We start from the raw sequence: 25,162 nt of genomic DNA on the forward strand, positions 1-25,162 counted from the left end.
CATCCAATGAGACTGTGCTGCTCATTCTTCCTCTGGCTACGGAAGATTTGGGCTTTAACATTGATTTCTTGTTGTTTCCTGCAAATAACCTTACAGACCTGATGTACGACTGGTTGGATAATTTTATTGCCTTTTGTATTTGCCTCAGTGTTGGCTTATAAGGCAAAAATTACTTTAAAAAATGTCTGGGGTAACACATTGAGTTCCACTTTTTGTTGCTCAGACATGAATATGGTTTGTCGGAGGCTTGCTCTACTTTTTCTTCTTTATGGCAGTTAGCAAGCAACACTTACATGTACATTACTGTCATCTACTAAAATGGAATGTGGACCAGGATGGTAAACATATATTACACAGATTTTAAAACTTAAAAAAGAAAACCGCAAGATTCAGAAGTGGAAAGTTTGTCCAAAATGTCTTGCATATTCAACTGTAATTTATTGTTTTGTGATCTCTGTACCAGTTCCCTTCTCTCAATAGAATATTTGTTTCGCTGCTTCTTCTTGAAAACAAAAATCACATCTTCCTATAGGATAATTTTTCAATACATTCTGCCACAACCGGCCCTTTGAGGACATTTGTGATCTTGATCTGACCCAAAATAAAAATTAGTTAGTCACCCCTGCTTTACGTGGTCCACTCCTAAACAAAAACCTTCATTGTACCACTTTTTTTTTTTTTTTTGCAAAACCATGCAAAGCAGAAAGCTTTAAAGTTTTGCCGCTGCGCTGCAGGAGCTCAGTTGTGTTGGTTTGAGCAGCTGATTCGATCCCCCTGCGCTGGAGGTCTGATGCTTCCTGGCTATTTATGGCAGCTGCTCCTCCATTGCGCCTGCTCCCTTCACTCCATACATGGTTGCTGTGGGATGAGGTTACCACAACAATTTTGGGACGCGCGCCCAAACCTCTTGGAAGTGTGTTACATCCATCTAAACGCCACCAGAGCAGGATAACAAAACTTCTTCTGCAGGAAGGGGCAACATCAGGACAACTATTTCCACTTTTTGGAGTAGTTTGAGGATTTAATTCCAGCATCTTTCTTTATTTTTGTTCACTTCAGCACTCTCCTGTTAACCCCGCTCCTGTTTGTTTCATTTGCCTCTCCCTTCTTCATTTTCTCCGCTTGGCTGTTCCTGGACAGATTTATTTCTCCCGGTGCCACAGAGCACTGGAGGGAAAGCACCCAGGCTATATTTGTCAGCTGCTGTGGTTGGACCTTCTTCATGGTGGATGACCCAGGATCCTTCATTTGTGGTTTTCTGCTCACACCTGCAGCTCCTGACTCCTCACCATCCCACAGAGGAACTAAGGGTCTATTCGGTTTTGAGGACAAATGAACTCCCTTTATTATTGAAGGAATATCTACTCGTAAGTATTTTCTTTTGTTTGTTTGAAATTTTTCACATGCAAAGTGACCTAACATTTAGTTCAAATCATCAGTTGCATCTTTCTCTCACATGTTTATAGAAAATATTACAAATTTAAAAAGACATTTAATATCTGAAAAATACTCAAGTCACAAAGAACAATTTTCTAATGGGCATAATTGACAAAACAAAGTTTGAATCACTTTAACAAGACAAGAATTTGACAACGTGAATAAAAAATCTTAACATACAATCTGTGAATTTACACTGAAATCAGTAATTGGGCAATTTTATAGTCCCTCCTAACTTGTTGGCAAACTTTAGCTGTGTTAAGTTTAACATTGTGTCCCAACCGAGTTTTCCTCTCCTCGTGTCTCAAGTGACCACAGAGGTATTAGCATTCCAAGCTGCAGATTATAGTCTATTGGCGGTATGCGGGTGCAGCTGATCTTACGGGGTGTGTGTGTTTGCATGTGTGTGTGTGTGTTCGCCTTCCATGTTGTTCCAACATCATTTCCCCACAGTTTTGTTTTTGTAGTGTACGTATGACTGTTCGCTGCTCGGTCATTGGTTGCTGAGTTGCACCTGCTGTTTCCCATCAAAAACAGGAGGACAAGTTTACAGGCTGGCCCCACACTTGACTCTCTGTCACTGAATGCCCCTTACATGAGATCTGCACGCGCTGCAGACATATGCTCTTTAAACCTATGAGCCCCAAACCATCAAGGCAGCTCGCATAAATGCTCGAGTTCTTTTGACAATGAGCTATTAACTACTATTAAATTTGACTAGGTGGTTTAGGCATAGATCAATTAAAAAGGTTTTAAATTGTTTAAAGAAACATCCATCCATTTTCTGTTCACCCTTGTCCCTAATGGGGTCTGGAGGGTTGCTGGTGTCTATCTCCAGCTACGTTCCGAGTGAGAGGCGGGGTACACCCTGGACAGGTCGCCAGTCTGTCACAAGGCAACACAGAGACATACAGGACAAACAACCATTCACACACACCTAGGGATAATTTAGAGACCAATTAACCTGACAGTCATGTTTTTGGACTGTGGGAGAAAACCAGAGAACCCGGAGAGAACCCATGCATGCACAGGGAGAACATGCAAACTCCATACAGAAAGACCCCAGGCCAGGAATCGAACCCAGGACCTTGTTGCAAGGCAACAGTGCTACCAACTGCGCCACTGTGCAGCGCTGTTTAAAGAAACAGTAGTATATAAATGTTTTTTTTTTAGCTTTGCATAATGTTATAATGTTATTCCCTAATCAAAACCATAATTAGAGCATTGCCTTGATTCTTTCTTGAATGTTTGCAAAATCCTTTTAATCTCCATTCAGCTTTGAAAAACACCTAGATGGACCTAATTCCACGTAAGAGACACAGCGGCTACCTGGAGCTGCAGTTCAGCTCCTTCAGACTAGCCAGTGGCAATTAGCAAACGCCTGGTGGAGCTGCGCTGAACTGCTGAATCATTTTACGGGCTACTTCTCAGTGCAACACTAGTAAAAATGTAGTTAAAAGGCTAATAAAGGAGAGATGTTGTGATTACTCCCTGAAGGCAGAGTTTCAGAAAGAGTAGAAGTTTTTAAAGAGACAGAGACCCAATTTCAAGGTGTTAAATTCTTAAGTAAAATTTCTTTTAAATCATATTTGATGTACATAGCATTTTTTACAACAACTGAAGTTAACACTTGATTGTGCTATAAAATGGCACTATGTGTCTGGAAAACACATTACTGCCCATTTGAAATTCAAGATTTTAAGGAATTTGTAAGTTTAATTTGTAAGAGTGGAAAGAATAAACTTCGTTGATTGATTGTTCTGTTACCTCTTACAATCTGATGCTACGAGTTTAATCTTTTCGTGTTTGAGCTCAGTTTTTTCATCAAAGCAATCAGCAAATTGCTGATTGCTTTTATACATTATTTTGTATTTATACAAAATATAAAATAATGTTTATTGCTTGCTTTATAGTGGGATAAAGCACTTTAAACTTCCTTGTTACAAATACAACTCTGTATTGTATTGATGTTAGTGGTGGTGATGGTGTCAACAGGAATAGTGGCCCCAAATTAAAATCTGTTTTAGGTACCGTACAACTTTTGGCTGGCCCTGCATCTACAATTAAATGCAAGCTTTTCTTGTAAGATTTAGTTAAACTCATAATCTGCTTTGTAGAACAGGAAATCTAGACAATAAGCTTTGTTCTGTGTGGCTGACTTTTGGAAAATAAGTTCGCTTTTACATCAGAAGGTATGCTGAGACTAATATCATCAATCATTGGTCAATTTGGTAATTTCTTCATGTTTAGACTGTAAATTTTTTACTATCTTCATTATAAATGTAATAAATACGCAATTTCCCATTTATTCTCCATGTCCAACACCATTATCCCAATTTCTTTGTTTGTATACGAGGCATATATGACACGATACAGACCTGTATCGTCATGTTTTGATAATCGGAAAGCAATACATCATTTATCAGGAGACTCCAGCAGGGAGGAGTGAATAATGAATCTGGAAAGTATTTATGTTATTTGCCAACCGCCATGAAAAAATACAAGATGTAAAAAAAATGAAAACAGACAGGACATAAGTGAATAATTATTCATACATAAGTTAAACTTATTGGAAACAAAATCAAATACTACTTTATTATATTTGATAGGACGAACGAAGAAAATTTTCATGGTCTTAAAATACATTGTTTGGACAAATGAGATATACTGAAATGTGAATGTTGGTATAAAACAAGGCACTGAAAGTTTTAACATACAAAATATATTTATTTTTTAATAGAATGGTGTTTGTGGTTCATTGAAATAGTAAAGGATGTGTTTTTTAACACTGAATATATTCATTGAATAATGCCATAATAGTATCAAAAAGACAAAACTATTTTTTACAATTTACTCTAAAATAAAATCTGTTCTTTTAATAAGGAACAGACAAATCTTGAAACAACCTGGCATGAAGTAAAGTTACTTTCCCTCTCTTTCTGTTTTTCTCTGGGCGTTTGCTGTGCACAACTCAGCACCAGCCTCTGTGTTCATCAACGTCCATATAAGAGCAGAGCATGTAGATTTCTGCGCTGAGTGTTGATGTTTGGCAGACAAGAGGAAGGCAGATCTGGATCCAAGCAGGGAATTCCAGAGTAAATATTTAAGGAAGGAGTGAGGATGAAGGTCCAGCTGTGCAGCGTCAGGCTCACACTTGACCCCCAAAGTCTCAAAGTTTCCTCATTCATATGTGTTTGTATTTCTGCAAGCATATCAGTGCCAGTGTGTTAAAACCTGATTCTGCAAATATCATCTTGCTAATCTCATAGAATGTGCAGAGAAATATGCAGCTGATTTGTTCAAGAAGCGGAAATTACTCTAATAGCAAACATCCCCAAAATATCACAAAACGTAAAAAACACCGCACTCTGATAATGATAGAAAAATAAATATCAATAAAAATGGCTTTTCTTTCTCTAATCTTGTAATATCCAACAATTTTTAAAGCATTACTTCACTGCTAGCCTGTTAGTAAAAGTAGAGACCATAAAACAAGTATTAGATACAAAACTTTGTCAATATTTCGCGAATGTCTTGAAAAATTGCAGCATTTCAATTAAATAAGAAATGTAAATAAGTTTGTTTAAAAGTCATTATGAAGACATGCTGCGTCATGATCCTCTACTTCCTGTCATTTTCTTCTTCGTGGTTTACGTCAGTGGTGACATCTGGTTGTTAATCATGTAAATTGCTATTAATTCTTTTTATATATTATAACTACTATATAAAATGATATATTTTAAATGCCATTTAAAATATTTAAAATGACATTTAAAATGACAGGAGTAATACTGTGGAGGTGAACCCACTGACTCTGGCAGATGATGCAGGCTCAGCACAGAGTGAACTCGCGCAGTTTGCCACGTCTTGGTCCGGATCATCGTCTCCTGTTTGTGATGCCTTTACTCACCCTCTCTCCTGCACCAACTGCCCCTCCACCTCTCCTTCGTCTGCCTGCGCTCCCTGCAGACGTCCCTAATAAGGCAACATGTGTTGTGAGTGGCTGCCTCAGAGAGAGGTCGCTCCGTGTTTACCAGAGGACCGTCTCCACGCCTTCATCTCTGTCTTGTTTTCTTTCCCACTCTCCTTCGCATTCCCCCTGTCTTTAAACTCGTCATCCATCTTACAACTCCCACTCGTTCCTCCAAACACTCTCTGTCTTCCCTTGATTTTTTTTTTTTTTTTTTAGTTGTCCAAAGCAGACCAGAGTGTCACATCATAAGACTTCTTGGATGTAAACAACACTGGCCTTCCAAGTGACTAAATTTAAAATGGACTGTGAGGACAACATGATAAGCAGACTCTTATTCAGAGTATTAGATTTTAGCTAGGGCTGGACGATAAATTAATAACAATATATATTGCCATAGACACATGATCAATATCAGATAGAACATTCACTATTCAATAATGTAAAATATTCACAAAACATAGCGATCCAAAACCACACAACATTCTGGGAGATGTAGCTAAGCTCACTAACTCATTGGTTACCTAGCAACATTTAATTCATTCTTTGGTTACCTAGCAACAACCTGTTGAGTAACTTGCGCAGCAGCAGTTTAAGGTTTCACCACTGTGCCTAATAACTGATTAAAAATAAACAATAGAGTGAAGAGAAAACTGTGGATAAAACAACGCAAAACATCTTGCCGTATTTCAGATAATTGGAACAAAAACTAATCAGTAATTATTGATATCGACTGATATGAAATGCTTATATCATGATCAGTTTTTCAGCCATATCATCCAGCCCTAATTTTTGCTTTTCAAATGTGCAAAATTAATGGTTACCCCTTGATTTGAGTAGAAATACTAATGATTTACCCACAATTATTCGACATACAGTACAGACCATAAGTTTGGACACACCTTTCTAATTCAATGGGTTTTCTTTATTGTCATGATTATTTATAAGGCAAGAAATCCCACTTATTAACCTGACAGGACACATCTATGAAGTGAAAACCATTTCAGGTGACTACCTCTTGAAGCTCATCAAGAAAATGCAGAGTGTGTGCAAAGTAGTAATCACAGCAAAAGGTTGCTACTTTGAAGAAACTAGAATATAAGGGGTATTTTCAGTTGTTTTACACTTTTTTGTTTAGTGCATATTTCCACATGTGTTATTCATAGTTTTGATGCCTTCAGTGTAAATCTACAATGTCAATAGTCATGAAAATAAAGGAAAATCATTGAATTAAAAGGTGTGTCCAAACTTTTGGTCTGTACTGTATGTTCTGTCTGAAGCTAAAGCTGTAGTGTTTTGAGGCAAACCTTATCCATGGTGAGTGTTGCCAGATTGGGTGGGTTTCTGCCCAATTGGGCTGCTTTTAAACGCCTATGGTTGGAAAAGTCAGTTTTGGGTGGGTGTTAAAAATTTGGCTGCTTTACCACATTTGGCAAGTTTTTAGAAAGTGTTCAGAGGAACATTTTATTTCCCATAATAGTTATCATTGAAAGCACAAAAGTTTCAACAAAATGCTGTGTTATTTTACTTACGTATCTCATTAATTTATTTTGAAGTATCCAGAATATTCCGAATGTGATATAATCTATGATTAGTCATTGGTTCACCAATTGTTAGTAGGGGTGTAGCGATACAATAATCTCACGATACGATATATGATATTCTGATCACGATACAATATATATCTTTGTTTGCCGATATTTGGCAAACGATACAATGCGATGCACTTTTACGATTTTCTGAAAGATTTTAGAAGGACAGAGTGATTTTAGAGACATTTTGAGTTCTATAGACTTTGATTTAATTGTAGACTGTAGACTGGACAAAATGAATCATAGATGCAGTGAGAAAATTTTGTTTCTGTCATTTAATTCATGTGGAGTTCATATAAAACTCAAAGTTTCAACAGTGATCCAGGAGCTGAGTGGGGAGATTATCAGCCTCTGTAGACTCTCAATATGCAAATGATTGCACCTATGTTTTTCTTTTGGACATACTGTGGCTGCGTTTTGGAGTTAAAAAAAAAGTCTTTTGGACTATAGGCTTTTCTACCTTGGCTTCAGTAGTTAGCCGGCTGTAAGCTGTTTACTACTAGCTGCTGGGGGAGTGGCTCTGCCTTACCCCGTAGTGATCGACTTGCAGCTGCGCAGCGCCGCCATTCCCCTGCTTGGATCTCCGAGTAGCTGCCTCTCAGATTGCCAGGATCTCATCATACTCTCAGTCTCTGATACTCTTTGTCAGTTGCTAATAAGAATTATCGATCTGCCATCGTCATCATGGAAATCCTCACTGCGCCCAGACTGCGGCTGCGGGTTTCCCCTCTTTGTTTTCCAGCTCAAAACAGAGCGCCACCGCATGCAGGTGTTCATTCTTCAGGTAATCCTCTATATGCAGAACAGAAACCACTAAGCTAAAAACAAATTACGAAGTGGATGCCACTAGTCGCTCCGATATACAAACTTTGCATTAATTTCGCGATCTCACTTCTTTTGCCGCCGCTCCGTTCGAGCCGCTACTCCGTTCTGCTTCTCTTTCACGGTTACTTCGTTTCTTAGCAACAAAATACAGCCCATAGTTACTTATTGAAGAATTTGAGATTTCCAAAAACAAAGGAATCTAATGTTGCGTTTCGTTTTTTACGTTTGGAAGCTCATTCCCTTTCACATAACCGGAAAAGCCGGTTTTTGACATTTCTCTGACATTCGGAAAAATATGGTTTACTTATTTTAGCATAACTCCGGTTTTACTTGGCCTATTAACACAATTTAAAAACTGGTGTGTAGTTTATAATGTGCACTTTAAGCACAAGTTGAAAGTGAGACTAGGGGAGGCGGAGTCTTGCTGCTACGTCGTCACCAATCAGACATGTTAAAAAGACAGAATAAACCTATGGACCCCTATGGTTTAACGTACTCGCAGATGAAAAATCGATACATTCTGAGGGGGGGAAATCGATAAATATCGTAGAATTGATATAATCATACAGCCCTAATTGTTAGTATGTAGTAGAAGTGGAAAACAGAAATCTGAGGGCAACGTCATAATATAGTAACGGAAAACCAAATACGGCTTGAATTGTCACAAATCTATAAATGTGGTCGATGAAACAAGATTTGGACTGTTTTTTTCTTTTCTGTTTTTTTTTTTTGGAGTTGAGTGTGTTTCATTTTGTGCTTGGGCTGAAAAATGGCAGATCTGGCAACCCGGCCCACAGTTTGTACTTATAGCCAGTAGATTTTTGTTCCAAGACCGAAACTATCCCAAACATTTAAGTGTCTGAGCACAGGATGTGCAAACAAGTCATTCTCCTGTCAATGAAAGCCAACACCCAGGACATCCTGTAACCATCACAAGATGAAGCATGCTTACAAACACACGCATGACTTCCTTAGATCATTGAGTCTGACCCACAAAGTTCAGCACCCTTCAGAATTACAGTTGATTTTGGACTTTTTCCAGTAGTCGCCACAGCCACGTGCTTTTTAGTTTTGGTTTGTCACTGTGTATTATATTCACTCTGAACCTTTCAATGAGCATCACTTGACTTCTTTCAATCAATATCAAATACATTGATTAATTTTCCAGTTATTATGAATCAAATACAACTCTAAACAGTTGGGCTTTTAGCCTTGACTTAAAGGAACTCAGTGTTTCAGCAGGTTTGCAGTTTTTGGAAGTTTGTTCCAGATTAAAGGAGCAGAAAAACTGAATGCTGTTTCTCCATGTTTGGTTCTGAGGATGCAGAGCAGACCAGAACCAGAAGGCCTGAGCGGTCTGGAAAGTTGAAACAACATCAAATCTTTAATGTATTTTGGTGCTAAGCTGTTTAGTGATTTATAAACTAACAGAAATATCTTAGACAGTGTAAGGACATTAGAATTGGTTGTGTCCTTTTGTTTTTAATTAATTTTTGTTTAATATCGTCTTCTGAAGATATAATTTATTTCATTTGCGTTCTTAGTTTTGCAATCAGGGCTGCTTTAGCTTTAATTTTCACTTCCATTTCATTTGGCTCTACAAAGAAAATTTGAAACTCATTTTCCTGAACCTTTTTACTCTGAAGAAAATTTATATTCACAATAAATTGAAAGTTTTTATTTAATTAGGTCCATTTGCTAGTTAAATTATGAAAACTTGTTAAAATGCCACTGCACCCCAGAGGCAACAACCAAACAATTGTGGACAATTTCAGTCTCGGGGGAAACAGTGAACCAATCTGAAAACCTCCATGGTAGCATGAAATTTTCATAGCATGTGTTTATTGTTAATCATTCTAATTTAATGCTATGTACTCCATAAACTAACGTTACAGTCAACTTTTCCTATTTGCTCATATTTTTTTTGCAGATTTTCCTCCATTTACAGAATAAATCCAGTCACATTCTGCATCCGTTTTACAAAGAATAGGGAGGAAATTATATTTCTAGGAATCTATATATGAATTCAGATGTGCTGCAGAAACGCTTGGAACCCAGTGAGAACAATATGGATGACGTGCTAGATTATGGACTTTTTGGGGCAGATCTAAAAATAATTGCTTATAATTAATCATTCAAATGTATTTTTTAAATGTGAATTTACTTTGACAGGGGTTAACTTGGTACATTCAGAACAGTCTGATCTTCTCTGACCTCGATGCCTTGCTCTCTAATCTCCTCCCACACTGTCTTGTCATCTCTTCTTTCCGGGTCATCCGCCGGGTAAAGAACGGACCCGGTTTTTCTCTCTTCCTACCCAAACCTGATTGTAGTTTGATGATTTTTTAAAATTATTATTATTGTCAGTACCATCAGAATATACTTACATCTGTTTACTTTATCTGATGATTATCAATGCGCTTTTCTGTTTTTCCTCTGTGTTTTTATTTTCCATTATTGTTTTTGTTTAACAGCAGAGAGTTCCTCAATCAAAATATTTTAAATTAGTGTCTGTCTGTCTTGCAGTTCTACCTTTCATAGAGTAACTTATAGGACCAACAACAGCGACACACAACTCAAAACACTTTAGAAGAAAAAAAATATTAAGTCTTATACACGTTTGAGTTAGTAAAGAGGCAAATGATGCATTGTTTGCCAGTAAAATTGTTACGTTAATGCACACATTTTTGTTTTATAATTCTTCAGAAAGAAGCACGCTTATATGAGTTTTCTTTCTTCTTGCTCCCTTTTCACTTATGTATACTACGTTGCAAAAGCATGATGGAAATATTAGGCCATACTAAAAAACCAAAAAATTATGGGAATAAAGTTATAATATTATGAGGATAAATTTGTGTGACAAAAAAAGGAATATTACTATAATAACGTTGTAAAAATATGAGAATAAAGTTGTAACAATAGGAGAATAAAGCTATAATATTTCAAGAATGAAGTGATAATATTACGGGAAAAAAATCATAATATTTCAAGAATAAAGTAATAGATTTAAGTCATGATAAAGTCAAAATGTTATCACTTTATTCTTGTCGTTTTATTATTTTATTTTCTTAGCATGGCCCTAATACTCCATTGTAGTAAAACAATGTGTTTGTGAATTAATAATGATCAGATTTGTTAAATCAAGAGAATAAACTGCTTTATTGATTAATTACAGGGACAATATGAAATGCAATATTTTAAAAAAAAGCTTAAACTTTTTGAAAAATGTAATCTCGTACATGTGCTGTTGCAACAGGTGAGAAAAGAGGAGAAGCACAATCAATAAAAACCCTGCCGTAAGAGAAGTTATATTCCTGATGGATCTGTGGGATTACGATCCGGATGTAAACGTAAATGTCTCAGGGGAGTTTCCACTCTTCTACTAATTGACCGCTGCATCACAGGAACAGTCTCAGTGCAACATGTGGTCTCATTTCTTGGGAACCTGATAGCATGCAGGCTGACGCACCACCTGAATTTGTACTAAGCAACCATCTGATTTCCAGTAGCCCTGGACCCCGCAGCACCCCCTGCAGCTCCACTGGCTCCCTCCTCCAATCCCCTTCCAGAGTTTTTATCATCAAGGCTAATTTCTGCCTGTAATCTGATTAGGGGCTCTGAGCTGCTTTAACACCCTGCTGTGCTGTCTCTCTCTCCCTCTCTACACACACACCTGCACTCATTCTCGTGTGACTCCCAGTCTGTGTGGGTTGCAGCTTGCGTTAAGTCCGTCTCTCTCTCTGCTGCGGGCGTGTGTGTGTGTGTGTGTCACCTCTGTCTTTACCTGTCCGCTGCCACCGCTGTGAGCAAACGGCTGTGAGCAAGCCGTCCTCTGGTTCGCCTTTTTAAAGATGTTTCGAAACCCATGGATCTCTAGTTTCCATGTGAACCATGTGCAGCCGTGTAGGGAAGGTAAGGCCTGAGGAAGAGGAACCACTGACTTTTAGCAGAGTGACACGGTTATTTTCCAGGTTTCTGTTTGCTTTGTTTTGTTTGGTAAAGTTAAATAATTTACATATTTGCTAAAACTGTCACCATGTTTTGGTATGAGACAAATGATCTGTGAAAAAATCGAGCTCCTCCACCTGCTGCTATTGTGGTATGCAAAAATACTCTGCTCTTGGTCACAAACAACCCATCAGAGGCGGAGGAGGGTCTTAGTGCTGTCAATCATGCTCATGTATGTTCTGCTAAATGTGCTAATGGTGGGGAGACAATTCACCGTAAGAGGAAAACTGTTTATTCGTTGTCATTGGTGGCTGTGCTATCTAGCTGAAGAATGGTAAAAACAACTGATGACAAAAAAGAAAATTTCAAAAATGTCCCTGTTTCTTTTAATTATTCTGAAGCAAAAATTCACCAGACACAGAGACACACCTACTGCTTTTGTTAGTTTCATATGTTTTATATTGAAAGAAATTGATTTGGAAAAATGTTTCTCTTGCTTAATTTTGTTATTTATATGAATTATTTTAATTTTGATTCTTTAAAATACCAACATTTCTACATAACTTTTTGTTTTGGTCTCCATTATGACAGCTATTTAAATATTAAGTAATTCATGTTTTGATTAGTTACTTTTTTACTATTACGTGAGTAATTTCCTGGATGGCTACTTTTTACCTTTACTTTTGAGTAAAATATGTAGAAGTAGTGATAATGTTATAGTTTCTATAGCCTCTCTACCACCTCAGGTGTTGATACTTCACTTACTCCTTATCTCGTTAATTAGGCTCTCATTTAGCTGAAAGCTGCAGCCAAGTTCACCTGCGGAGTCTATTTGAAGGCTCTGAATACTTTTAGACAATCCCTTGCCTCATCATGATGACTTTAGCGCCTAAGTTGCTCTTTGGTCATGTCCGTCTTGAACCTCGGACTGTTTGTTTAGCTGGCAGCCTCCAGGGTTTCCAAGGGAAGCTAAACTGGCATCTGCATCGAGGGGCTTTCCACCAGAGGAAGGATATTTGTGAGGTCACACAAGTGCACACCTCTAATATGTTTCCCTTCAGACTGTTGATTTATTTAAAAACAAATTATGCAAATATTATGGTATTTATTAATGCGACTGCATGGAACACATGGAAATGAAACCCAAGTAGAATCGACTGTATGTATTTGAGAGAAAAAAAACAACTCATGAGGAGCAAACTTTGTGAACTACGACTTTTCTACCCACCTCAGGTGTTCTACCCAACACCTTGGTGGTTTTTTTGACATCAAAAAAAGTTTCTCTTTCTGGGATTTGATCTGCTCCTGTCACCATAAGAAGTGAAGAAAGCTGCAGTGTTTTGCCACAAAGTTCTTGGAGGCCAAAATTAGTCAGAGGGAATCTGGAGGCGTCTGAAGCAGAAATACGATGCGTCTCCTGTGTGTGACATAAGAGTTAAAAGGCCAACTATGAGCTGATAGTGAGGCATGAAATTGACCATAACATGAAGTGTAATCGACTTTTGCTGTGGTAGAAATTTAACTGCTGCTGTGATAAAGTTTAATGTTAGTATAATAAGTATTAAAGTTGAATATATGAGTATGAGCTGCAGTACATTAATTGCTTTCATGAATGCTGTATTAATTAAGCCCTTTAAATAATGTTTTACAGATTACAGTACACATCAATGATTTTAAAAACAAGAATTTGATGGAAAGGTTTATTAAGAGTAAAAAGTACATGTTCAAATATTTACCCACAAACTCACTAATCTAAGAATATATGTCCTATAGCAAGTAGCAGATGGAAATGTGTGCTTTTTGTTGATCTCAGCAACCATCTTGTATAATTATGGCTGAATATTTGAGTTTTGTTCTAATCAGAATTGGTAATACAGATATTACAGACTGTGATGTCAAAATGGTGGTGGGGACAATGAAGAACATTTGGATTAATCACAAACAATATGATTATTGCAATTTTTAGTAGTAATACTGCCGACATAAGTGGTCTTTGAATTGTGAAGTCTTTATTATTGAACTGAGACAATTTATTAATATTTATAAATAAGGTTGGGAAAGAGACTGATAACATGTTAAAAAGGCAGAATACAGCTAATAAGTGGTGATTTTTCTTAAAACAGAATACCTGAAGCTGTCAAAACTGGCAGTAATTTATCTTCTAAAGCAAAACATAAAAATACATATAGACAGACAGACAGACATACAAGGTGCAACGAACAAAACCTCATAAATTTTGCACACCATGCACTTCATATCATTCTCCAAAGATCAAAAACAGTTCATGGTTTGGACAGAAAAAGTGTTTTTGTTTTGTTGCTGAGTGTAGTTTGATTATCAATATGTCTGCATCACTGAACTGAAAATGGTTGTGTAGATTATTTACAATGTTAAAAATGGCCTCCTGTTTCTCTTCTCAGGATTTGGATCTAAAGTTCCTACAAAACTTTCCAGCTCAACCTCTTTACCAACAGAAGCTCTAAGGTAAGAAAGGAAAACGTTTAATTCTTTATGTTTTAATCAATAAATGTGTGCATATTAGTGACATAAATGTTCTTCTTAAGCAAACTGATAATGTTCTAGCAGGAACCAGAAAGAGTGGATTAACAGGTTGCTTTTATGTTCGCCATCAAATAAAGCACACACACACACACACACCCCCACAAACACACACACACACACACACCTTATTTCTATTACCCATGATGCTTTGTGTGAACTATGTTTGCAACTTTGAAAATATTTTAGATGGACCATAAAATCATATCTTAATTTTCATCTTTGAAAGAATGACCTGATGAAATCGCCTGCTGCTGCTTTGTCAATTCCATTTTCATATGGAAAAAGAGGAAAAAAGTTTAATTTACATTTTGTTTTACAAACTTGTGGCATTATATGCTGTATGTACTTACTGTTGGCAGCTCAATTCAGTCATTTTTAAAACCACATTTTGCAGCTGTAAGATTGAAGTCTTTCCAAAATGTTTTAAAATCCCAGATTGGACAAAGAGCCTCTGCAAAAAACTGTTTCTATTCTTTCCTCAGATTAACAGCTGGATTTAGCCTCAGACTTGGACTGAGCCATTGTGACACATAAATTTGATAACTCAAGATTTTAAAATGAATTTTTCTGTTATTTGTACATTTTAAAGTAGATCTACAAGGCACTGCATTATATGAACATTTATGTTTATCAGAGGGACTTTGCTCAGAACTATGTTCAGTGCGATGCTGTGAAATATTTGGAAGAGCAGCAACTTCACCAAGAACTGTCTGCAGTAGTTTAAATGTCACCTGGGAACATATTTATTAATTAAGCATGAAAAAGATGGTAATGCACTGTCTTGTTATTGTGGTTGTCCATAAAATGGTTTATTGATGAGCAAATATAATTTGATACAGGCTAACCAAGCTTTACTTTCATTGTCTTTGCTTATGCTCTATTTTTAACTTGCAGAGTAGAAAAAAATCAAAGTTTCAACATAATTTTCTGGACTAAACATGGGCAAGTAGTGGATAATAACCCCATGGACATCTAGTTTTTAGCAAGTAGTGTTATAAAGTTGATTTAATAGAAATCCAGAAACAAGTGGAAAGTCCAACAGAGTTATATTACAGATATTTAATATGATATAATGTACATCTTTGGAGAAATTCATGATAAGACCTCAGAATAAACACTAGTTTTCCTTCAGATGATGGTGTAGAAACAAAAGATATTCAGATAAAATAGGAGAATAATTAGGGAAGAGTTTTGTAAAGAAAGGAAAGCCGTAGTGATAGGCGTGGCCTGCTGGGGAAACCTTTCTTCACCTTTTTCCTTTGGATGGTGTGACATTATTTAATGACCTAATTCTTAATTTGGGCCTTGATGCGTTCAGCAGCAGCAGAGCTTTACTGTGACCTTCCATCTCCTCTTAAAGATGAGTCAGCTGAAGCCAAGAAGCGTTCTGGCTGTGCAAAGATTATTACATTTTCCATTCTACCCTTTAAGAGCTTAACTGGGAGGCAACTTGACTTGTTCTCTTGTATAAAGACGGTTCACCTCTCATCCACTTCTGTGCTTAAAGGGATGTAAACTGGTTCATCGTAGGGTAATGGGTTAATAGGAACAAGCTCTTGATTTGGTCTTCGTTAATAACGAGTAACAGGCTATTTTAACTTTGGTTAAAATAATAACCAGGATGTGAATAATTGACTCTTTTTTTATCTTCTAAGTTTTCAGAGTGACTTCTCCTTAAAAGACAAGACCAACTTGGTCAAGAGTGTTTCAGACACAGATGCCAAACTTCTGGTCGTTCTTCCCAAGGGTGTGTATCGATAACACTAAATACAACAACAAAAAAACTTTTTTTATGACTTCTAAATGTTAGATTTATTTTTCATATTTTTAGTGTCGGAGTTGAAAAAATACTTTGAGAAAGCCATCAGCAAGGATCTGGAAATGAACAGGTAAGCATAATTTGATGTAAGCACAAAAATCACGACTTGGTTTTAAAGTAACAGTTCGGTAAGATTTTGACTTGCTTAAATTAGGGGATGGATAAAAAATTATAACAATGAACAAAGGAAAACATGACTTTACAGTGGCAAAATAACAATAAGTAATAGAAAATTGCTTCAACTGAAATTAATCTATGTTAAGTGCTGGGTAGTACTTTGGACTGGTTGAATGTAGCAGGCAGCTGGATTTGGACTTTAGCTGATTTTTCTTCCGTACGAGTAATTTCTGCATTCAGCTTCATGTTGCTTTAGACAATTAATTTAATGATTTATTCAAACCCGGGAGTCCTTTTCCTAAAAGCTGCTCTATGTAACGTTATGCAACATAGACATTCTGCAAAGCGGTGGTTTATTTATTTTTTGTACCAAACCTGGATATTTTCAGTACAAATACATGTACTGTTACACCGATATCAAACTCCTTGACAGCGTTTTTTTAAGACTTGGACAGGTGAAGTGTTGCTGACTTTCAGGCTCTAACTTTAATCTCTTTTAGGAAAGAAAGGATAGCCCGGCGGCTAGAGGGGATTGAAAGTGAAGCGCCACCTGCTCTGGTGCCAGGTGGTTTTGTAGCCAACAGGATGCTGGAAGAAGATCCACCTCGGTACACGCGTGCTTCAGACCCCTGTGAGCCTCGTGGGATGGGTAAGCTTGATTTAAAAAAGTAAATAAATAACTCTTTGTCTTTAGGCACTCTTTACAATTAACACTGGTATTTTAATTTGCCAATGCAAATAGTTGTGTAGGCATATTTAAAGGGGATACACTATGCAAAATTCACATTTTGCACATTTTTGCTTCCATTTTGGTCTCAACTGCTTCTGAAAACAGAACAAGTGCTTAAAAAACACCCAGACAGTTTTTGTCAATAAGTTAATGTTTTTTGATTATTTGTTTCAAAAACTTTCTGAATGTAACGTCACAAATCACCAACCCCAGTGAAGCTCCAACACATTTGGTCAGCTGGTTTAACCACTGTATGTGCTGTACAGTGGATGCTGGAAAAGACAAGTGTTTTGTTGTTGACTTACAATCCAGAAACCACTTACTGTGTTCTTGTTGGTTGTGCAGCAAGGCTCTGCTTTTGGTTTTCAAAGATGTACGGTAGTGTAATTGCGCATTAGTTTCCGGCCATTTTCACATGCGACTGTAAATGTTGAGTTTGGGGGCGTGGCCAGCAGCAGCTTATTTGGATTTAGAGTGACAAGATGCCCTAAACAGCTCATTCTGAAAAGGAGCAGACTAAAATCTTATTATCTAAGGATGATTTTGTGCAAAAAATGTTATGAACATGTTTTGTATAACCCATAGACCTATTCTGTGATGGCTATTTTAGTGAATTTTATCGTATTTTTAAAGCATGTAAACAAACCTCCACATTTGTAGAAAAGACAATATTTAATTCCAACTGTGGAATTAAATATTGTGGAACTGTGGAGGGAGGTTGATTTGGGCCAATGTGACAGCCTCTTTACCTGGGCACATAGCATTGATTGATTCAGCAATGAACTCTACTTTATACCAAAGTTAACATTTGTTGATCAGATAAATTCATGTTGGCCTAAATATTACAAAAAAAGACTCAAACTTGCACAGTCATTGCTCGTTAAATAATGCAATCGCTTAATTATTTCCACTGTTTACCCTAGTGAGGCGTTACAGTCGAGAAGAGATGGAGCCGCCGCAGAAGAAGGTGACCTCTCCAGACAGAACACCTCAGGTGAAAGGTGGCACTGGCAGCAGACGCCCAGAGCCTGTGGTGGTTTACGTCGATCCCGTGACATTATCCACCTCATCCACACCCACGTCAGGTCCACCGTCCAACCTCAGCTCCAAGGCTGAGCGCATCGCCCGCTACAAAGCTGAGCGTCGCCGGCAATTGTCAGAGCGCTATGGGATCCTCCTGGATCAAGAGGCGGACACTGAGTACACACCGCGCTACCGGTCCCGGCGTGAACAGGACAACTCTGACCGACACACCACCGCCAGGAGAGACAGAGAGAGAACAGAGGTGGAGGTTCACGGACGGGAGCCGAAGGTACCATACCGCTCTGGAGTGGGCCGAGTTTACATGACCACACACCCAGATCCTGCCACTGCTGACCCACCGAGGCCGGTCCACTCAAATCAAGCTCCTCCCCCAACTCAAGAACGACCTGGCAGATTCTCAGAACAGGAGAGAGCGATGAATGTGGAGAATTACCGCCGAGGCGGAGCTCAGGAACGCTCACATCTAGTCACATCTAGAGGCCGGATGCAGGAGCAGCACCAGCCTCAGCCACAACAGAGGCAGCACCCCCACCAACATGACGTGTCCCACCGAGAACCAAGCCCCGCCTCCACCCGAAACCACACAATCTCCACGGTGCCGAGCTCTCCTCGCACAGCGCGCCGTGCATCTTTGCCCTCCACACGCTACGGCATCTCGCCTGGCGACTTATTCATAGAGCAGCAGGCTCAGAGCATCCTCAACAGGCAGGGGTGAGTATAAAGAAACATGGCATTAGTAAGTGCATTGAACATGCACTTTGGGTGAAGACAATTCACAACAAGTGTCTTCTCAAAGCAATTTATTAAAATAAACACAGCAAAATGGTTCAGTGGTTCAGTTTCCATTGGCTACCAGCAGGTGAAAAACTGAGGTAAATGAGACTTAACAGTGTAAAAACAAAAGCAACGCTCATAACCTCTGTGTGTTTGCTTATTTTACTTTGTCAACAAAAGGTTTAGAGAAAAGTCTGTGGAAAGTCCAAATAGACAATTTACCTTCTCACAGGAGGTTTTAAAACTTAGAGAATCTCTCCACCTGTTTCAAGTTGCACAGGGGTGTGTCTTGTCAGGTGAATGCTTTTCAAGCAAATTGTACTATTTTATTCATGTGTAATGTGTAAATGTTATGATACATGCACAACGTTTTCGTTTGTTCATAGAATCTTTGTGTGCAGTAATACAGTAGACAAGTTGGGCAAATATGTTGCTGTACCTAAGTATACGGTCTGGTTTGGTTTTGCGACGGTGGACACATTTTTCCTCTACTGGTGAATTTTGAATCGTCAATTTAAATTTAGAGAGAAGTCTGCTTTTCATCTGTACGACAGAACTCTTTTGTGAAAGAAGTTAAGGAAAGTCTACATTATTCATAAGTTGTTTATCCACTTACGAAATTTCAAAATCCATAAAAAATGAAGATAGAAAACGGAAGCAGTTTATAGCAAATTCCCTGTGAACAAGTACATAGCATTGATTTAAGCAGTTGAAAGGGTCTGCTTAGTAACTATGGTGTTTTTTGTACTTTTTATTTAGCTTCAATTCATTAGCTGATAAAACCAAAGAGACCAAGTAAAAGGAAGATTCTTATGTATGTTCTTTATTTAAGAGTACCTCAAGTTTTGTGACAGAAGTTGCTCAAATGGATTTCAAGTCAAAGGAAATAGGAATATTTTACATTGTAAAAGAGCAGTAATTTATGTGGTAAAGAGTCACTTCCTTGTATTATTTCTGGTTTGGTAGTGCTGATCTGTGACTCTAATCGGTGCTTTGTCACTCTTCAGATAGCTTTAAAAGTCCCACTTGTGGCCTCATCACATTGATTGTGTACTCAAGAAGCACAAGCAATGTTTAAGCACTTCCTGCCATTTTAGATAAAGCCGATTCCCGTCACTTATGTCCTGCTTAGCGGTCCACAATGAGATTAGGGTGACCTTTGACTACCAGAGGTCATTGGGTTAGAGATGAAAATAGCTGGACTTACTATTTGGCATAAAGTCTTTCTGGAGGGAGAGTTGGATTCAGACTTAGCTCTAATGGCACGCTGTTACTTGATCTTGCTGTATTAGAGAAGGATTTAGGAGCTGATATGAGTCCCATTATAGTCTTACGTTCGAGAATTTTCCACTGTAGGTTTCATTTAAAGGTAACATGATTTGCTGAGATTTCAAAAACAGTTGGACAAAACTGAGACATTTACATTAACAGATTTGCTTATTGTCACCATGTGATTCAGTAACGAGTAAAACTGCCTATTGTAGGAATAACTTGCAGTAGTCATTTGATCAGACTTTATCAGTCTCTCACATCCTTGTGGAGGAAGTCAGGTCTTTTGTGAAACTGTACTTGCAACAGTTCAATTCTTCTCAGATGAAACATTGCTAAAATTAGGTTGTGCCATTATTTTTAGAAACAAAACATTGTTTTTTGTCTGGCAACTCTTTATAAAAAGCAACAATTTCAGTATTTTCCTGATTGCTCAGTTGTGAAATTTTAAACCTAAGGTGGTAATGAGGCTTGAGATCCAATTTATCTCAGCACTTAATTGGCCAAACTCAAGGTGAAAACGTGCAGCTGTCCTACTTGCTCCCACTTGTGAAAAACACTTTCTCACCATAGAGTGATTTCTAATTGGGACTGAGCTTATAACCATTCTCTAGTGAGAGCAAAAATTGCTTTGCCCCACCAGGGAAAGATCCATGGCCAATACTTGTCCTCCCTGTCATTATGTTAAGCACACCTATGTGCTCCAAAACAACAAACTTTTGCTTTTGTGGAGTTGATCATAACCACAAAGTTGTGATCAACCAATAGCACCTGACCCGAATAGTCAGGTGCTATTGGGGTTTCAGCACCTGACTGAAATTCTTAAATCCCAGAAGTAGAAAGGATGCACTTAGTTCATGCCTTGACTGTGTCTACTGGGGCATAAGTGGCTCAGGTCAGATTTGTCCTGTAACCAGTGGGATGCTGGTTCAATTCCCTGCTCCCCCTGCCTGTCTCAGCCTAGAGTGACCGATTGTGTGACAGCTTTGCTTCTGTCAAGCTGCAAGAATGACTGGGTGACTCTATAGTATGAAGCACTATAGTCCTTGGATTTGATGACGTGCTATACAAATGCAGGCCATTTGTCACTTTTTTGTGTAAACAGCCATGGAAAGCTGTAATCACAGTTCTATGATTGTTACTAGGGCAATGTCTGGTTTGTATTTTCTAACCAATCTTTGTGTAAGGCAGATGTTATTTCTACCACCTTGGGATATGTCTTTGTTGGTGTTATGTAGTGGATTTTGACAAGGATGTCATTCTTTAATTGGACTGAAACCTTAATGTTTGATATGCATTTCTTTTCCAAGAATCCGAGTAAGAGAACGGTTGTCCAGAGAAGAAACACCACGAAAGCACCCTGACCAAAGTCCAGACAGGAACCTCCAAAACAGACATCATAGTCATGGCAGCACTGCAAAGTACATAACACAACAGTCAGAGCACACCCAGCAAAGGACAGTTCCACAACCTCAGCCAAATTCAGGTCATCATCCTGCTCCTTTCACATCTGAGTACCAACACTCTGGCCCTGCTGTGGACCCTCAGCCTATTGTGGCCATGAATGCTCCATTGCCAACTGGGACACCTTCAGGAGTCCAGGAAGTACAACCACAAAGAAGGGTGAGTGCCGACCAAATCTACGCTGCTCATAGGGAGGCAAGAATAGAAGCAAGACAAGTCCTAAAAGAAGAAGCAGAGACAGAGGGCCTGCTAAAGAGCAGGAAGGCAGTGTTGCCATCTGAAATTCGCCGAAGGGAACGCAGCGTGGATGATCCTCAGAGGGGCCGGTATGAAGACATGGAGTGGCAAAACATCAGCCCAGAGAGGAGGAGGAGGAGTCATTTCGAGGAAGATTGGGATGATGAGCAGCCAAGAGAGAGGGGTAGGGAAAGAAAAGCTCAGAGAATCAGGGAAAGAGTAAGAGAGCATCCTTCTAGTCATGACACGCAAGAGGAGAGAGTTTGTAGATTTATGCAGCCTGCCTACTCCTCTGTACGTCAGCAGCATAGACAGGATCAGTCCTTGGAGCTGGTGCACCATCCAGTGTCCCGAATAATGCATCATGAACCCCCAGAGCAGAAGCAGTATGAAGCCAGAAGGGTTGAACATACAACTCTAATCCAGCAAGATCTTCAAAGAGAACATCAGCACAACCAATTGAAACAATCTCAGGAAAACCAGAGACAGTCTCAAGGAGAGCATGAGCTGCAAACAAAACACCCCCCAAGAAAAGTGGAGGACTTTCAAATACAATATCAAAATCCCCAAACTAAAAAAGAGATGGTGCCTCAGCAGACAGTTTCACAGCATCAGAGGTTGGACTCAGCTGTCTACCTCCAGAGAGGCTCTTCTTTGCCTCAGGCCAAACACAGAAGTATGGAAATAAGTGGAGGGCCCAAACCCAAGATAAGAACCCGCTCCATGTCAGACATAGGTGTAAGTCAGCACTCCATCATGTATCACACTGAGAGAGCAGGAGCCGGGAGAGAGGCTGCCAGAATTGCCCCTCCACCTGGGATAGCTAACGGGGAAGTGGGCACCCTGGACACAAGGGTGTCAGTTGCACAGCTGCGACACTCTTACCTGGAGAATGCCAGCCGGAAGCCAGAGCTGTAGGTTTACTGGCATGAACTCGCTTGCATTTTATGAGTAACAGTTTGCTAGTGATTTATTAATCATTTTCAACTAAATTGTGGATGAATAATCCATGTTAATAATACCAAAGCTGCATGGATCATGTCTGCTAGTCATTTCACCAATATTTGCATGTTCAGTTGATTCATTCAATTGAAATACTTGCTTAATCTTTTTAAGAACAGAGCAAGAGTCCATCACATGGCAACAGAGAGACAAATGACAACATCAAGTATTCACACACTCAGAATGGCAGTTTGTTGATGAAAACATAGTACCTGGAGAGAAAAAGGAGAGAACATACAAAATTAGCATGAAATTGCCCAAACTAAGACTAAAATTTTGCAATGAGGTAACAGTCCTAACCATTATGCCACTTGGCCCCTGCCCACATGAACATTACCAAGAAATGTTTAATTCTGGTAATTCATTCATTTTCTATACCTTCCAAATTCTTTGCCAAGCCCAGGTATAAAATGTAATCCATCTCCAGCAGCCTTTGGTCAGGTGGTAGGGTATACCTTGAACTGGTTACCAACACAGAGATCTACCCTAGTGTGCATGTGATGAAGAAAACAGGCGATCCCATTGTTAACCCAGGCATGCAAGAAAAAGCGTAACTGCATTCCCATGTCACTCTGGTCGTGCTTATTGTTGCTATGATATGTACATGTGAGGCTTTGCTTTTCTTAAGTTGTCTATGAGGAACAAGAACATTTTCTTATTCTAGTTTCACTTTCTGTTTGTATCTCTCGTCAAACATTTTCTACCAATCCCCCGAAGTGAGACAGCTAAAGCAGATCTTTCAGTTAAGGATGAGGAGCCAGCTAGCAGCAGCGGCGATGGAGATAGAGAGACTCGAAGGCCTCGACGTTACATTACTCCAGGAGACAGTCGCACATCAGAGAGGTTTCGGACACAACCCATTACATCTGCAGAACGTTTGGAATCGGACAGGTATCTATTTGTAATAATCTATTCCCTCAGCATAATAATAATTGTCAATGATGCTGTTTGATTTTTTTCTCCAGATCACGTCTTAGCCCGTCACAACTACAAGATGCTGAAGGTACCTGCAGCCATGCTTTTGAATCCTTTCTTTTCACATTTAAATCCTTCAGTTGTGAGGTTCATAAAGAGGAACTACGATGCTTTGGTCTGAATTCCTCGTTATTGTAGCTTTACGGATCCCATTTTTAAAAATAATCTTGAACCTTTACCCCTGTTCTGAGGTGTGTCTGAGAGCAATACGTTGTGGTTTTGTCTTTTTAAATGCCCCTCTCCATGTCACAGAGCTTTCCACTTCACCCTGATCAGCCTTTTTTCCTAGTTTGATAGTAAAGATACGATTATCTAGCAGCACAAAAACTTTTTATGCCCAAATTGATTAAGAAATGTTAACAATGGAAGACTTTTCCATCTATCTTACATGTTCGCACTAGAAAATGGTACCACAAAATGAATGAACGCAAACTGTTTATTTAATGAAATGACTCAAAACAAAATGTAAGGCTTTGTCCTCAGGAAGCTAAAAGCTAGCACACAGCGCTAACCTAAGCAGAAGGCATGATGCCACTGCTAGCAAAACAGTGGCCAAGATGTCATGTTAAGACAATAAATTCATGTCTAAAATAAAGTTTGCCGTCATTTTAGAAAAGAAATGTTTTAGAACTAAAATTTGTCTTTATTTTTCAGAAGGTGAAGAAAAGGTGGATGAGAGAGCCAAGATGAGTGTGGCTGCAAAACGGTGCCTCTTCAGGGTACATTTTAAAAAAAAAATTCTCTTGCAGTAGATATCAGATGTTGACATTTTTAAACAGCAAACAAAGTAATCTAAAACCTCAAAATAAACTACTACTTTGTCTTCACAGGGGTGACAAATTAAGTCTTTCTGTCTTATTTCACATTGGTTAAGAGATGTTTTAATATTATTTTTGTAATATTTTATGTATGGCCTATATCATGGCTTTATATAGGATGGTATTGCTAAAAGTGATATTTTGCTAACATCTTGTTTCAGGAGTTAGAAAAAACATCAGATGGAGGCGTTCCCAAACCCCGCTCACGAAATGCTGCCGTGGAACGACGCCTGAGAAGAGTTCAGGACCGCGCCCACACACAACCTGTCACCAACAAAGAGGTGGTCAATGCTTCCAGGTAAATCATGCTTTTATAGTCATTGTTAATATTTTGCAATTTAAAGACACTGTATGATCTACTGCTGGTTTTCTTCATTATTTAAATTTGTCTTAAATTTTTAGTGACGCTACCACATCATCACAACCAGAGGGAACCCCCACAAGTCCAAGTCAAGTCCGCAGTCCTATGGCAGCCAGCACCAGTGTAGCTAGCATCAGGTGAGCTTGACACCTAACAACTTCTCTCAGTTTAGGCTAAAATTGATAACATTTTGTCCAACAGACTAAATGATTCTAAAA

At 38.6% G+C, this 25,162-nt stretch overlaps 1 protein-coding gene across 9 annotated transcripts in view; it reads left to right on the top strand.

Annotated features, from left to right (window-relative positions):
* The first annotated feature begins 927 nt into the window (after positions 1 to 927).
* Positions 928 to 25,162, top strand: part of svilb (supervillin b) — a 56,995-nt gene continuing 32,760 nt past the window's right edge. For 6 of the 9 annotated variants that reach the window (XM_032565705.1, XM_032565708.1, XM_032565707.1 and 3 more), the window contains exons 1-12: positions 11,527 to 11,736; positions 14,193 to 14,256; positions 15,990 to 16,081; positions 16,166 to 16,223; positions 16,771 to 16,919; positions 17,924 to 18,755; positions 21,398 to 22,702; positions 23,508 to 23,681; positions 23,756 to 23,793; positions 24,420 to 24,484; positions 24,745 to 24,881; positions 24,986 to 25,081. In XM_032565705.1, coding sequence (XP_032421596.1) covers positions 11,676 to 11,736; positions 14,193 to 14,256; positions 15,990 to 16,081; positions 16,166 to 16,223; positions 16,771 to 16,919; positions 17,924 to 18,755; positions 21,398 to 22,702; positions 23,508 to 23,681; positions 23,756 to 23,793; positions 24,420 to 24,484; positions 24,745 to 24,881; positions 24,986 to 25,081 — 3,071 coding nt within the window. In that variant the 5' untranslated portion in view covers positions 11,527 to 11,675. Of the gene's footprint in view, positions 1,368 to 11,525; positions 11,737 to 14,192; positions 14,257 to 15,989; positions 16,082 to 16,165; positions 16,224 to 16,770; positions 16,920 to 17,923; positions 18,756 to 21,397; positions 22,703 to 23,507; positions 23,682 to 23,755; positions 23,794 to 24,419; positions 24,485 to 24,744; positions 24,882 to 24,985; positions 25,082 to 25,162 lie in introns of those variants that run through there. The other 3 variants (XM_032565713.1, XM_032565710.1, XM_032565714.1) reach the window with 3 other exon arrangements.

The sequence above is a fragment of the Xiphophorus hellerii genome, chromosome 6, assembly GCF_003331165.1.
Source record: "Xiphophorus hellerii strain 12219 chromosome 6, Xiphophorus_hellerii-4.1, whole genome shotgun sequence".
Taxonomy (NCBI): Eukaryota; Metazoa; Chordata; class Actinopteri; order Cyprinodontiformes; family Poeciliidae; genus Xiphophorus; species Xiphophorus hellerii.